This window comes from Miscanthus floridulus, chromosome 19 (assembly GCF_019320115.1).
Source record: "Miscanthus floridulus cultivar M001 chromosome 19, ASM1932011v1, whole genome shotgun sequence".
Classification (NCBI taxonomy): Eukaryota; Viridiplantae; Streptophyta; class Magnoliopsida; order Poales; family Poaceae; genus Miscanthus; species Miscanthus floridulus.
In genome coordinates this window covers 99,004,504-99,019,271 of record NC_089598.1, presented here as the reverse complement: position 1 = coordinate 99,019,271, position 14,768 = coordinate 99,004,504, and the positions used below count along the sequence as shown (strand labels likewise).

Here is a 14,768-nt window from a genome sequence, read left to right as displayed (position 1 = left end):
AACCGCCTCCCTGCCTAATAACTGATCCTAGATGTTCAGTATCACCAAATGGCATCAGAGCATCATCTGTGCAAATCTAAGTCTGTAAGACTGTTACAACAAAGCAGGCAAACCATGACCCAAATGCAAAATAGGCCATTCACGGTGTTTTGCCTATAAAAAACAACGCTCCAACAAAAAGACCTAAACATCTCACCCATTTTGCATACGATGCTTGCCGAAACGCAAATCTACGTCGTCGAGAGATACCAACGCAAATCTCCGGCGTCGTAGTGGTGGGCACGTAGGAGCGGGGCGCGGCGAGGCACGGCTAGGCGGACTGCGGCGGGGAGCCGACGCGGCGAGGTCCGCCTCGGGGTGTGGCCAACGGGTACTGCGGCGAGGCAGGGAGCAGGGCACGGCCATCGAGGGCGGGGATCCGGGGTCCTCCTCGTCTGCGACCCTCCGGATCCGGGAGGGAGGTACGCCATGCTCAACGAGGGATGGGAGAGAGGGACGGGTGGCGTTGGGGTAGAGAGGGAGAGAGGGACGGGAACGGGCGGCGCGGGGGAGAGAGAGTGAGGAGAGAGTGGACGGGCGGCGCCGGGGTAGAGAGGGAGAGAGGGATGGGAACGAGCAGCGCGGGGGAGAGAGAGTGAGGAGAGAGGGACGGGCTTTTGGGTAGGCTGTCAGAGAATGCGAGTTTTTGGTGCGTGATCCTTTTACTGCGCGTGACCTAAATTATGAAATGAGTCTTCGATTTGGGTCCGTGGTGGTGTTTCTCAGGCTTGCTGCAGCTGCGCTGCCGCATCAAGCAATACCGATGACCCAATACGTCAAACAGCTCACAAACAATCCTCGCATCCTCTCTTTCTAGTCGTACTCAACATGCTCCACCTCGCGCGCGCGTGCCAACGGGCTCCTCGACCAGATGATCTGCGCTTACCCCACCCCTCTCCCGAATTTTTTTATAATTTGTCCCTTTTTTGAAAGTTTCTCACAAATAGACCCCTGGCGGAAAGAATTCAGGAAATGGACCCTTAGCTCGGCGCCATTGATGCTGGCGCCGAGCTCGGCGCCACCGTCTCTGGCGTCGAGCTCCTGGGCACGGTCGGTGACCTGCCAGGGGGCTCGGCGCCGTAGATCTTGGCGCCGAGCTCGGCGCCGTAGTGAGTGACGCCGAGCTCCCTACATTTAACCCCGGCCCAACCTTCTTGCCCGAGCGTTCTTCCTCTTCTTTCTCTCCCCACTTCACCCTACCTCACGAATCGATATATTGGACCTTGAAAAACTTGATTTGATCCGTAGATCTTCGAGAGCAAGGTATCCTCGCTCACCTCCTTGTTTTTTCGCATCGATTCGGTATATATTAGTCGGATTTTTGAACCTAAAAATCGTCATCACTTAGGGTTTTATTGTATCCCTCAATATATATATTATACAGCCGTAGGTTGATTCCAAGGCGTGGAAAAAGTTAGCGAACCTAGGCGCATGTAGTTATGTTATGGGTTCATTGTTGTGGATCAAATGAGAAACCCTAGGTTTAGGGTTTAATGTTAACTGCTTTCGGTTCTTAGAACGAAATTAGTTGTATTGTAGTTATGGTTCTCATTGATATTTATTTGTGATGTTTTGATTTATGTTTGTTAAATTACATCTGTTTTGTTAGATGCAAGAAATGTTCCGGGAGGAGTTTTGGCGAAAACGGGGTCGTCCTCGAGAATTATACCCCGACGCGTCTAGCAAAGATGCCCCCGTCCCTCCTGACCTTCCTGTCCCTAACTGTGACTGTGGTTTCCCGGCCCATGTTTTTTAATCGAAACATCCGGACACAGCCGCGTGTTGCATCTACACATGTAGTCGGTTTAATGTAAGAAATTATTTGCACTATCTGTTTTCTTTATTTGTGTAAGTATGGTACTAATATTTTGTTGGAATCTCGTTGTGTAGGACCATGAGAGGTGCTTTTTCTTTTAGTGGATCGTTGGTGCAGACAAGTTTGATCCTAGGTACCTCTTTTTCGACGATTGGTTTAGAGGGAGACATCCACGTGAGCACTTCAAACGGTGGGTTCCACCCCCCTAACCCTCCGCCAATGACGGTTAAGGAGAAGCACCTAGCCACAGTTAGACGACTCGAGAAACCTCTTCTGTGCGATTGTAGGGATCGAGCTGTGATAAACCCTAAGAATACGTTGGAGTTTGTGTGTCCAAACAACCATGAAGTAAGTGCAAAGTGTATGTGTTGAAATCTTGAGCTGTATGTATTCATGTACTAATGTCTCATTATTTAGGTGTTTTCAATGGTGAAGTGTCGTTTCAAGGAGTGGTTGTATGGTCCTAAGAATCAATGGCCGAAAGAACCGCGGAGGGTTAAGGAAAAGAAGAAAGAAAGGGTAATCTATAAAGCACCTCCTGTCATGTGCGAATGTGGTGTAAAATCCAACTATGGCCTAGTCCCTTCAGAGCTTGGAATATGCCATTATTGCGGCCATATGATTGAGTATGATGAGGTTCATTATTTTTCTAGTAAACATGAAATCGTATTTTGTTTGTTTTGCTAAGATATATATGATATAATATTTCTTTTGAACAGAGCATTAGGAAATGCGGTTGGAAATGTTATGATGGTCAAGCTAAGTTCTTGGATGAACTGAAGAAGAGGCGACTAATTGCACGGAAGATGTGATATGGACCTGACTACGTCAACATATTCGTTAAACATCACAAAGAAAATATGCGTGAGTTTGCTAGACAGCGCGATATTTGTAACCCGATCGATGTTGGGCTTAACAAATGGGGATTGGAGAGGCGCCGAGCCCCCTGGCAGGTCACCGACCGTACCCGGGAGCTCGGCGCTAGCATCAATGGCGCCGAGCTAAGGATCAATTTCCTAAATTCTTTTCATCAGGAGCCTATTTGTGAGAAACTCTCGAAAAAAAAGAGTCAAATTGTAAAAAATTCAGACCCCTCCCCTCGTCCTCAGCTCCGTCCACCGCGCGCTCTCCGGTTCCGACCAGCATCGCCGGCCTGTCGTCCTCGACGTGCTCGTCGACACCTAGAAGAAGATCGGGAGGGTCCGGGAAAGCGCCGAGGTTGTCCTGCTGATGAAAGATCTCGGCTTGGCGCCCAGCCTTCGCTGCTGCAACGGGCTGCTCAAGGACCTGCTGCGCGCTGACGCCCTGGATCTGCTCTGGAAGGTGCGCGGTTTCATGGACGGCGCCGGGATTTCGCCCGATGTCTACACGTACTCGACGCTGATCGAGGCGTACTGCAAGGTCCGGGACTTGAGTCTGCCAAGAAGGTGGTTGAGGAAATGCGTGAGACAGGATGTAGCCTGAATGTAGTGACCTACAATACATTGATTGGTGGTCTGTGCAGAACTGGAGCCGTTGAAGAGGCGTTTGGATACAAGAAGGAGAATATGAGATGGAGGATTATGGGCTGGTTCCAGATGGGTTCACTTATGGCCAGCGGCGAATCCAGAAAATATTTCAGGGGGCTGAACAACACTGCTGCTCAATCTTAAGTCTTAGCCCCCCTACACTATAGAACTTTGCCTAAAAATTCATAGGTGCTCCACAGGGGGTCCACTGCTCCGGTATGGGTAGGGGGGCTCGAGCCCCCCGCCCCACCGTTGGATCCGCCCCTGCTTATGGCGCAATCATTAACGGTCTGTGCAAGCGTGGCAGGCCGGATCAGGCAAAGTGCTTGCTGGACGAGATGTCTTGTGCTGGGTTGATGCCTAACGTGGTTGTTTATTCAACTCTGATTGATGGGTTCATGAGGCAGGGCAATGCAGATGAAGCTTTTAAGATAGTCAAGGAGATGTCTGCTGCTGGGGTGCAGCCGAACAAGATCACCTATGACAATCTCATCCGGGATCTCTGTAAACTGGGGCAGATGGGCGGGGCTTCCAGGATTCTGAAGCAAATGGCTAAGATTGGTTATATGGCTGACACTATGACTTATAATCTGATCATTGAAGGTCATCTCCGACAGCATAACAAAGAAGAGAGAAAATTGAATATTTGACACCCAATCCGGGCGCCTGTGAATATTTGACATTCAATTCGCGCTTCATTGAAAATTTAACACTCTGGCTGCGAATTCGTTGAAAACAGGGGTTTTCTCCTCCTTTTCTCCATTTAACATTTTTTCTTTTTTCTTTTGCTTTCCAAGCCCACGCTGAATGACCAAAGTACCTTGGCCTGCTGTTGCTCGACCATTGTGGCGCCTCTGGCCTGCGCCGACGGCCTCCATCAGCGGTGGAGCCGAAGACGGCGGGCTTTGGCTAGCGCCGGCGCCCAGCACCGGCAACCGTCCGCGCGCACGCATGGCCGGCTCGTCCAGCACCGGCGACCGGCCCCGCGACCAGCCTGGCCCCGCGCGCGCCCAGCCAGCGGCAGTGCCTCTTCCGGCACCCAGTGGCGGCGGCGTGAAGAACAAAGAAAGCGGCGGCGGCGTGACGAACAAAGCCGACGAAAAATGAGTACGGGAGAGAGATGCGTTCGTACGTTGCCTTGGAAAAAAATGTTAAATGGAGAAAAGGAGGAGAAAACCCCTGTTTTCAACGAATTCGCAGCCAGAGTGTTAAATTTTCAACGACGCGCGAATTGGATGTCAAATATTCACATGCGCCCGGATTGGGTGTCAAATATTCAATTTTCTCCAAAGAAGAAGCTTTTTCACTGCTTAATGAAATGAGGAATAGTGGTATTTCACCTAATGTATACACTTACAGCATAATCATCAACGGGCTATGCCAAATTGGTGAATCAGAAAGAGAAAGAGCAAGTGGTCTCCTTGAGCAAATGATTGCAGATGGTTTAAAGCCCAATGCGTTTGTTTATGCACCTCTTATCTCAGGCTATTGCAGGGAAGGTAGTTTCTCATTGGCTTGTGAAACTCTCAAAAAGCTGACCAGGGCAAACTTAACCCCTGATTTGTACTGCTACAATTCTCTTATAATTGGACTGTCTAAGGTGGGAAAGATGGATGAAGCCATAGGGTACTACGACCAGATGCTGGAGAAAGGGTTTCATCCTAATGAATTCACATATGATGGTCTGATTCATGGCTATAGTATGACTGGGGATCTAGAAAAGGCTGAACAGTTACTCCATCAGATGCGAAACAGTGGACTAAACCCCAAGGATTTTATCTATGCCCACATCCTAGAAGCTTACTTCAAATCAGACAATCTTGAAAAGGTTTCCTCTACTCTTGAATCCATGTTAGAAAAGGGGTTAATGCCAGACAACCGTTTATATGGAATCGTGATTCACAATCTGCCCAGCTCTGGACATATGCAAGCTGCTGTTAGTGTTCTCTCAGTGATTGAGAAGAATGGATTAGTTCCTGATTCGCTTATATATGGTTCCTTGATATCTGGTTTTTGCAAGGCAGCTGACATGGAGAAAGCTGTTGGTCTTCTTGATGAGATGGCTAAAAAAGGTATAGAGCCTGGTATTTCATGCTATAATGCCCTGATCGATGGGTTTTGTAAGTATGATGATATTTCTCATGCCCGTAATATCTTCAATAGCATATCACGTAAGGGATTACTCCCAAATTGTGTGACATATACAACTTTGATGGATGGATACTGCAGAGCTGGTGATATCCGTGATGATCTGTATAATGAAATGCTTACAGATGGGGTAACTCCAGATGCTTTTGTCTATAGTGTGCTTGCTGCTGGCTGCTCAAACTCCGGAGACCTTCAACAAGCTCTGTTTATAACTGAGGAAATGATTGTTCGGCGATATGCAAGTATTTCTTCTTTCAACACCTTGGTCCATGGCTTCTGTAAACGTGGAAAATTACAGGAAACTGTGAAGTTTCTCCATGTGATGATGGACAAAGACATAGTACCTAGCCTGCTGACTGTCGAAAATATTGTGAGTGGACTCGGTGAGGCTGGGAAACTCAGTGAAGCGCATACAATTTTTGTTGAGCTGCAACAGAAGAATGCTTCACATCGTGATACAGATCATTTGTCCTCATTGTTTACAGACATGATAAATCAAGGACTAGTTCCTCGAGATGTGGTACATAACATGATCCAGGTTCATTGCAAACAAGGCTATTTGGATAAGGCTTTGATGCTACATGATGCTCTTGTTGCAAAAGGTGCTATTGCGGGCTGCACATCTTATCTTGCTTTATTGGATGGCCTTTGCAAGAAGAGCAAACTGATTGAAGCTTTAAATTTGCTAAAAGAAATGAAAGAGATGGGTATTTGTCCTTCTGAGGATCAGTGCATGACACTCTTAAATAGTCTTCACTCATCAGGATTCATCCAAGAATACAATAAAGTGTTTGATACTATGCTGTCTTACCAGTGGTTACAAAAGGTAAGCAAATTCTGTAATTCGGTTTGTAATAGTCAGGAAGCTGTGAATGCAGAATAACTAAAGACTGCAAATTTATGAACCCCTTTTTGATAGATAATAGTTTGAACGGATTAGTTCACTCCATAGAATCTGTCTGCTTTCTTCTTACTGCAAATCAGAAACTATATGCCTGTGCAGCTTTAGGTTAATCTGTTTAGTGGTCCTGGTCCTGCACTTCTGGTTCAGGTATTACTGGTGGATGGTGAGAGGAGGCTGTGTCTGTGAGTAATGCAAAGAGTGCAACTGCATAACAATGATGCTAGAATTGATAATCAGAGAAGGAACATACCCGTGTAATTAGTTTGGTTAACTGATTTCGTTTGTTGTCCAACTATAGGATTGCCTTGTATTGTATGGGATTGTTTCCCATTTTTCTCTCTTTGATACAAAGATACATAGCTCTACTGCGTGATCAAGACAAAAAATAACTACTATTTCTCAGCTTCATTCTGATCAATTGATTTCCAGATGCATTAGTGCTACTGACTACTGAGTTTGGTGATGCCTTTGATCAACCAGAAAACAAGCAGTTCTTCATGTTGTAGATGTAGGCCTGCCAATTTCTATTCATTTATTTATTTGCAAAACGCAGATGCTCAATGCGTGGACCCCCTCAGTAAATTGATCTCTCATCTTTGGTAATCTGGACAGAGCTTTGATGGACGATTTCGATGATTCTTAGATGATTTCGAAGTCAAGGAAATCCCCTTCCTGGGACGCAAATATACTTGGTCAAATGAAAGGTCTTCAACTCCTGTTAGGTTGGATCGGGCTTTCTGTTGCTCAGAATGGGAGGACATTTTCCCTGATGCTGTTCTGCAGAGCACCGCCTCAGTTGTTTCTGATCATTGCCCTCTTATTCTCGGTTTGAAGGTTAGCACAAAAGGCAAACGGCTTTTTCATTTCGGAAGTTTCTGGACAAAAATCCCTGGCTTTCTGGATGCTGTTCAGCAGAACTGGAATGCTCCCGTCGCCTCATCTCTTGCAGCCGCTTGCCATGTACCATGTCAGTCACCGGGTTTCTTTCTTTGTGGATGATGCTGTGATGTTTCTGAGACCATCCTGCACTGATCTTCAGACCATCAAACTCATCCTTGATTATTTTGGGCACGCCTCTGGTCTCCGAATAAATTTGGCAAAAAGTTCAGTTTCTCCTATTCATTGTTCTGAAACTGATTTGTTGCTCACTTCAGAAATTCTGTCATGCCCAGTCAAGGATTTCCCATGCACTTATCTAGGCCTTCCTCTCTCCTTGCGAAAGCCTACTAAGACGGAATTCTTACCTCTCATTGACAAGGATGCAGATCATCTCCCAGGTTGGAAGGCATCCTTATTAAACCGGGCTGGGTATCTCATAATGGTCCGAGTGGTGTTAACTGCTACTCCCATTTATCTCATGACTGCCCTTGACCTCCCTAAGGCCAGTCTCAATGGGGATTTCATAGAGTTTCATGAGCATTAAATATGTTGACATGGCACTGTCTTGATGAAGAGAGAGAAGATAAAAGTTTCATGGGAGTAGAGAGAGTTTCATGGGGATAAAACTCTTCGGCACTGTTTCCAAAATATGAGTGTGTTGGAAACTGGGAGATGAAACCCCCACTGAGACTGGCCTAAGTGAGTAACTAAAGCAATATTGACAAGAAACGCGGAGGTTTTCTATGGAAAGGTCAAGAACAAGTTAATGGAGGAAATTGTCTTGTGGCTTGGCAAAGGGTTCAAATGCCTTTGCAATCTGGTGGTTTGGGTATACACAATCTTGAGACTTTTGGTTGGGCGGTATCCGGTGGCTTTGGGTTCAGAAAACAACAAGACCTTGGGCTGGACTCCCAATTCAAGTTCCAAGAAATGCACAGGCTCTGTTTGATGTGGTTGTGGATCATGTGATTGGCAATGGTGAATCTACTCGCTTCTGGTCGGATCGGTGGCTCTGGTACTCCATTGCTGAGTTGGCTCCAAATTTGATCCAGTTGATTCCAAAAAGGGTCGCTAAATGCCGGACAGTAGCTCAGCCGCTCCATCACAGAAGCTGGGTGGATGATATCAAGGGGGCCTTAACAGTACAGATTCTCATTGAATATTTGTTAATCTGGGATCAAGTGGAACCCGATGTTAAGGATCAATATCGTTGGAAATTCTCCCAATCTGGAACATACAACAGCAAATCTGCATATGCTGCCTCTTTTGAGGGATCTGTCAGTTTCTTTCCTTCAAGAATTTGGCGAAGTTGGGCTCAGCTTCGCTGCAAAATTTTCATATGGGATATGGCTGGCTATCAACAATCTATGTTGGACAGCAGACCACCTAGGCAAGCGAGGGCTGCCTCACCCATCCGCTTGTCCATTTGGCGATCATCCATGGTGATGCTGCTTAATTGATTTGTTTAAGATGCTATCGCTCGGAGACGTGTTGAGATTTCAGATGAGCAGCGAAGATATGTCCTGTTGACGTTTCTTTTGACCCTAACCTGTGTAATGCATGTCTGGTAGTGCATGCTCCACCTGTAGAGAATTAAGCTTTGGAGTTGCCTTCGTGCTAGAACTACAGTTGTTTTAAGTGATCTTGCCGGTGAGGTCCACGGCAACTGGCAAGGACCTTGCAAATTCTTTCAGCTAACTTCTATTCCTGTCGATTTGCCTGTCAGTTTGATTGACCATGTCGCTGATACTATCATATCGATCCTATCTTTCAGCTAACGTCTGAGTAGCGCTGTTTCAACAAAACCTGTACTGAGTCTTTTTTCAGCATGTATATGTGTTATACGTCGTGCGCGTCTAGAATAATATGACACTTTTATGTGCTAAATGATGCATGCATGCGCCTTTGGAGTAAACATGACAAACAATATCGAATTTCGCTTCAATATGTAGCAGGACAAAAATTGCTCTTTTTCCAGTAGTCATAATCGCATCTCATTATACATACAGAGAGATAACTGACATCAATACACTAATAGTAGTCATCAAAGAACTACCGAGCCCTAAATCAACTGAAGAGAGGGAAGCAAAGAACGACGAACGCCTGAGGAGGTCCTACATCTTGCTGGGACTCTATGCATCTTCCGTTGGCTTTGCTCCAAAAGCTTTGGCGCCTCCTTATCCTCGATCTTCTGAATCGTGTGAAGACGTTTGATCTTCTTGGCTTCTTCGTAACCCTCACGTAGCTTCCGTTTAGTATTCTCCATCTTCTCGCTGTGAGTGACGATCAGCTTCTTGGTCTCCATCTTCTCGCTTTGAGCGGCGACCGGCTTCTTAGCCTCGATCTTCTCGCTTTGAGTGACAATCGGCTTCTTGGCCTCCGTCTTCTTGCTTTCAGCGTCGACCGGCTTCTTGACTGCTGTAGAGATGACCTGGCGTGGGATCCGATCATCAGAGAGCTTGTCGAGCTCCTTCTCTGCTGTAGCTGTAGCTCCGTCAATGGCTGTGCTCCACCCGCGCACGACGTCGCCCGCGAGGGTACGGATCCGGGCCGACCCGTGCTTCCCGAGCGCGCCGACGGCCCTTGCGAGGTCGGTGGACGCCAGCGCGCTGTGCGGGACGGGCGCCACCCGCAGAGTATCGAGCGCTTCCACCATGGTGTCGTCGAGCGCGGCGCAGAGCTGCTCGGCTACGCCGTCGTGCACGGCGCCGCGAAGCAGCTGGACGATCCGGACCCTCACCTCCCGGAACGCGGCGCGCGGGTGGCCGGCTGCCTCGATTGCTTCGTCGATGGCGCCGAAAGTGCTGTAGAACGGCCTCCAGCGTCGGAGGGGGCTCCCGCTCTCCTCGTTGGCCATGGCGGCGGCGGGATGCGGGCAAGCAGCGTAGGTGCGTAACCTTGCGAGATTCGAGTTGGGAAGAAGGAGCTGAACACCGGAATATATGAGGTGGTGGGATCGAGTCCGACTGGGTGTGTGGACGCGTTTCCGGAAAATCGAATCCGACTCGACGTAAAAAAAAATGCTTATTTTTTTTCTCCAAAAAAATCCAGTACATACACACCGCCATACTTGGTGAAGGCGGCACTGCACCGGGCCAGGATGGAGGCTGGGAGCGCTAGATCCATCGGCCATTGCCCCATCAGCATCTCCGTCCTCCTCCAGCTGAGCTGAGCCATGCCTCTAGTTTTCGCCATCGGGGATCCTCGCCACCGGACGGGTGCCCATCCAACCGGGATTGACGCGACACAGCCGCCGCCATCCTCCTCGCAGACGACAACTCGATGGTTCCCTACCCCAGTGCCAGCGGAGACGGAATCCGCCTCCCCGTCTCTGTGTTTGATGCCGTCAGCCTGAGGTGCCGCCAGATCCAGCGCCACCACCGGTGGCCGCACGCACCACGACGTGTGCCTCCGCACTTCCCCTCTGGTACTAATTCATGCGGAGTGTGATTCCCTTGTCTTGCTGTGATTGATTGCGGCCAAGCAAACCCAACTTGTTTCGTTCCATTCATTCTGATTTTGTTTTCTGCGGCTACTGTTTTGCAAGAAAATTGTGGCGGTTGTAGAGACATCATCATCCATAGACCAGCCTAAGATTGTTGCCCAAACTGGTATGCTTCTATGATTTGATTTTTCTCCTCTCAATAGTACATATTGCACTAAGGTATATGGATCAACATTGTTCAGCTACTTGTGACTTTGAATTAGATAAATGAAATCTGTATATTTTTTATATCTCTGATATCTAGGCTAATCTTCTCATTTGATCATCCACAGGGCATTCTCATTTGAGCACTCTTTATGGCTTTAGTCCAAAATTAATGTTCCTATCCCCGAGAGTCGCATCCTCTTATTCTGTATCAGTAACCACTCATTCTTTTCTCTCACAACTTAATTTATGTAAAAGAATTTTAGAAAAGGGACTTGCAGTACCATTAGTACTAGCATAGATTTACTAACTCTGTTTTTTTTTTTCAAATATTGATGTGAAAATGGACTTCAACTGTAATATCATGCATAGATATGTACCCTCACAATGCAGTCCTACTGAGATGCACGTCTTATGAGAAAGGATGCAGGCCGTTTGTTTGTGATACAGACCAGACCCGCTCAAACTGTCTTGAGAGATTTATATTTGCATATGAACTGCCATCCAATGTGAAAGTTTCATCTTTAGCTGTGCCTCCTCTTGATAGCATTTTTCATATTGTGCCATCTAATGCAAACAACAGCCCCAGCTGCCCTCTGTGTAGAGGTGATGTTATTGGGTGGATTGTTATTGGTGAGATTCAGCTGCATCTTAATCAGAAGAAAAGGTGCTGTGAAGAGGAGTGCTGCATGTTTGTTGGTAACTTCAATGAGCTTCAGAAGCACACGCAACAAAAGCATCCAGATTCACGCCCTTCAGAGATTGATCCTGGCATCCTGCTAGGCAAGTTGATTGGGAGAATTTCCAGCAACCTACTGATATTGTAGATGTCTTGAGCACAATACATGCACAAGTTCTGGGAGACTGATTCAGTATGGGGATGATGACACTGGTGAGGACTATGAAGTTTTCCGCAGGGTTAGAATGAACTGGTGGTCATGTATATTCTGCAAGGCATCTTCAAGATTTTCAAGAAATGCCGCCTCTAATCGCCAGCCCACCTAGGCAGAAGGTGCCAACCATAGGGCAACCCATGCCAAAGCGGAGCAGACGGATTGCCGCTCAGCCGCTGGCGCACATTCCGATCTCCAAGCGGGGCGAGGTGCTCCTTATGCAGAGGATGGGCTTTGCACCGCCGGCAGGTCCGATCTCATCCGCGTCCAAGAGAGCTTACGACGACTTTTTTCGCAAGGAACTGGACGTCAAGCGAAGTGCAAGCGCTGGAAGAGCTGTTCCCGGCGACCGCTGCTACGATTGGTACAAGGCTCTTCTCGGATGACGGAACAGAGTCGCGTGGCCATTAGCGGAGACGCAAAGCTCCGTAGGTCACTGCGCTGCTCGTAGTTCGGTTGTTACTTTTATGTAATATCCAAGTTTGAAACAGTCACCTAGGAAGGTCCAGTCAAAGACCTCCTAGGGCGCTCATTAGAAGCGCGTCGTGTGTATGGTTAAACTCTTCTTCTTCCTAATTACAATGATACGCAAATCTTTTGCGTATTCGAGAAAAAAAAAGATTTTCAAGAAATCGTAGAAGAGCAAGAGCAAGAGAAAGAAAGAAGAGGCAGTGGAAGGAGGAATGGGAACCAGGCTAATCTGGAAAATTTTAATCTCGAGGTTCCAACACAATCGGTTGAATTAAGGGAAATTATATTTGATGAAACTGATGATGAATACATAGTCATAGGGGCTATTCCTAGTATTGCAGAACCTGGAAGAATGGCTAGTTTCCATTACAGGTATGCAGAAGTAATCTTTTTTCAATTTTCCTCGCATCTGTTGGAGTATTCTATTACAAATGTGTAGTACTAAGAACCAAGGGTCCTTCAAAAAGAGAAAACACACACAGTTGCACAACGTTCTCATGCTATTCCAAATAAACCAAATAAAATTCTTAACACAGATGATCTACAATACGAAACATGAAAGACAAGCATAAGCATGCTTTTTTTTGTTCTCGTCATACATCTATGATGCCTACCTGAGCTGTCCAGCTATATGTATACATATATTTAATCATATCTTACTCTTTGTCATGTTTCCTGTTGCACCTGCTGGTGTTAATGTGCATGATGAATGCTTCATCTGGATCACAATATTTATTCTGTCTTGCATTTTCGTGGGGTAGAAGTTTAATGTATGTTGTTTAGGTATGCATCACCCAAAAATGCTGGAATTTTGTTTACACCCTTGAGGGAATATTTAGATCTTTTCTATAGAATCAGCATTATCTGTTGATAGTATTTGCATCTTTTAATGGAACTCTGATAAAATTCAATTCAATTTTCGAATCTGACTCTTTTCATATGCTTCTTCTGTGGATGTAGGGATACAAGATATGGACGTTGATGCATAGAATCTGCAGTAAAAAAAAGGAATAGCTGTTATGCAATGTATCGATCAACATAACATTGTACCTCCCTCATTTGAATTTCTTTTCCACCTGTCCTCGTTAGGTGCTGCCGAAGTTTAAACTAATCTGTGCATAAAAAGTAGCAACAGAACCCTGCAGTTCTTTCTGAAACAGGCCTCGTCATCCTAGTTTTATTTTGTATATATTTAGCACCCATCTATTTAGGATGTTGGTGACAAACTTCTTTTTGGAATGCTTCTTTGGTGTAGCACAATTTTACATAAAAACCTGAAACAAACTTCAGTACGCTCTTAAAGGTTTTGTTTCAAGACTTCTGTCTCGCTGGGTAGTGCTTCAGATAAGGGCTTCTGAGCCGTGCATTGCAGATGTGGTATGTGTTTTCCTGAGAAGACACCGGATAAGACACACCATCTTGGGCTTAATCGTGTGTCTGTTTTGTGTTCACGAGTTGGAACTTCTCCCCTGGCCCCTTCAGACAGTTGTCTAATCTGGAAAGCTACATGCCCCGTCCAGTGCTTCATTTGCTTGTGCTGGACTGCTGGGGCTTGGTGGTAAGGTTATCTTGTCCTGACGAGCTTCCGTGGTGGAGGCACGGAATGAAAAGTGAAAACTGCTACCAGTAGCCTCTGGTTTCTTCCATGTGGATTATTGAATCTATAGTCATGCTGTTCAATTTTTCTTAAGATGCTATCACTCGGAGACGTAGACTTGAGAATTGAGTTTAGCAAGGAATAAGGTACGTCCTGTTGACGTTTCTTTTGATCCTACCACCTGTGTAATGCATGTCTGCTCTGGTACATGCTCCATCGTGGTCCATATAATTGAGCATTCGAGCTGCCTTCGTGCTAGAGTTGCAGTTGTTTTAGTGATCTTGTCGGTGAGGTCCACGGCAACTGGCAAGGACCTTGCAAATTCTTTCAGCTAACTTCTATTCCTGTCGATTTGCCTGTCAGTTTGACTGACCACGTCGCTGACACTCTCATATCGATCCTATCTTGGTCTGCAAAGAACCAAATCGAAGTAATATGTTTTCGTCGACACTGATGCCCGAATGGGCAGGTGTCTGTGGGAGGGGTAGCACATTTGGAGCTAGGGGCCGTTTGGTGCGGCTCGGATGGCTCCGGCTCCCTCTGCCATGGCACTTTAGAGCACTGTAGGATCCTGTACATGCCTGTAGCTCTTGGGGAAATGGCTCCGGCTCCGTCTCGAAACAACAGCAAATGAAGAGGAGCCGCCGGAGCTGCGTAGGGTGGCTCCGCCTGGCTCCTTTACAGTGACTGCACAGTGCTACAGGGTGAGAGCCAGAGCTGAGTGGAGCCTGGCCAAATGGGCCTCGTGGTTAGTCGTCGGGGCTACGATATTCTAAGTGGTGGATATTTTCTATGTTTTAATTTGCGCCTATAAGAGGTTTTCAAACCTGATTTTCCTTATAAACTGGTCAATTATATTTCTCT

The 14,768-nt window shown here is 46.7% G+C and overlaps 1 protein-coding gene and 2 pseudogenes across 1 annotated transcript; 2 read left to right on the top strand and 1 right to left on the bottom strand.

Annotated features, from left to right (window-relative positions):
- The first annotated feature begins 482 nt into the window (after window positions 1-482).
- LOC136526470 (pentatricopeptide repeat-containing protein At1g63330-like) lies at window positions 483-6,802 on the top strand (annotated as a pseudogene).
- Window positions 6,803-9,285: 2,483 nt separating this feature from the next.
- Window positions 9,286-10,699, bottom strand: LOC136529209 (uncharacterized). Its single transcript, XM_066522300.1, has one exon. The coding sequence runs from the start codon at window positions 10,425-10,427 to the stop codon at window positions 9,357-9,359; it is 1,071 nt and encodes a 356-aa protein (XP_066378397.1). The 5' UTR covers window positions 10,428-10,699; the 3' UTR covers window positions 9,286-9,356.
- Window positions 10,585-13,626, top strand: LOC136529210 (uncharacterized; annotated as a pseudogene).
- Window positions 13,627-14,768: the final 1,142 nt, after the last annotated feature.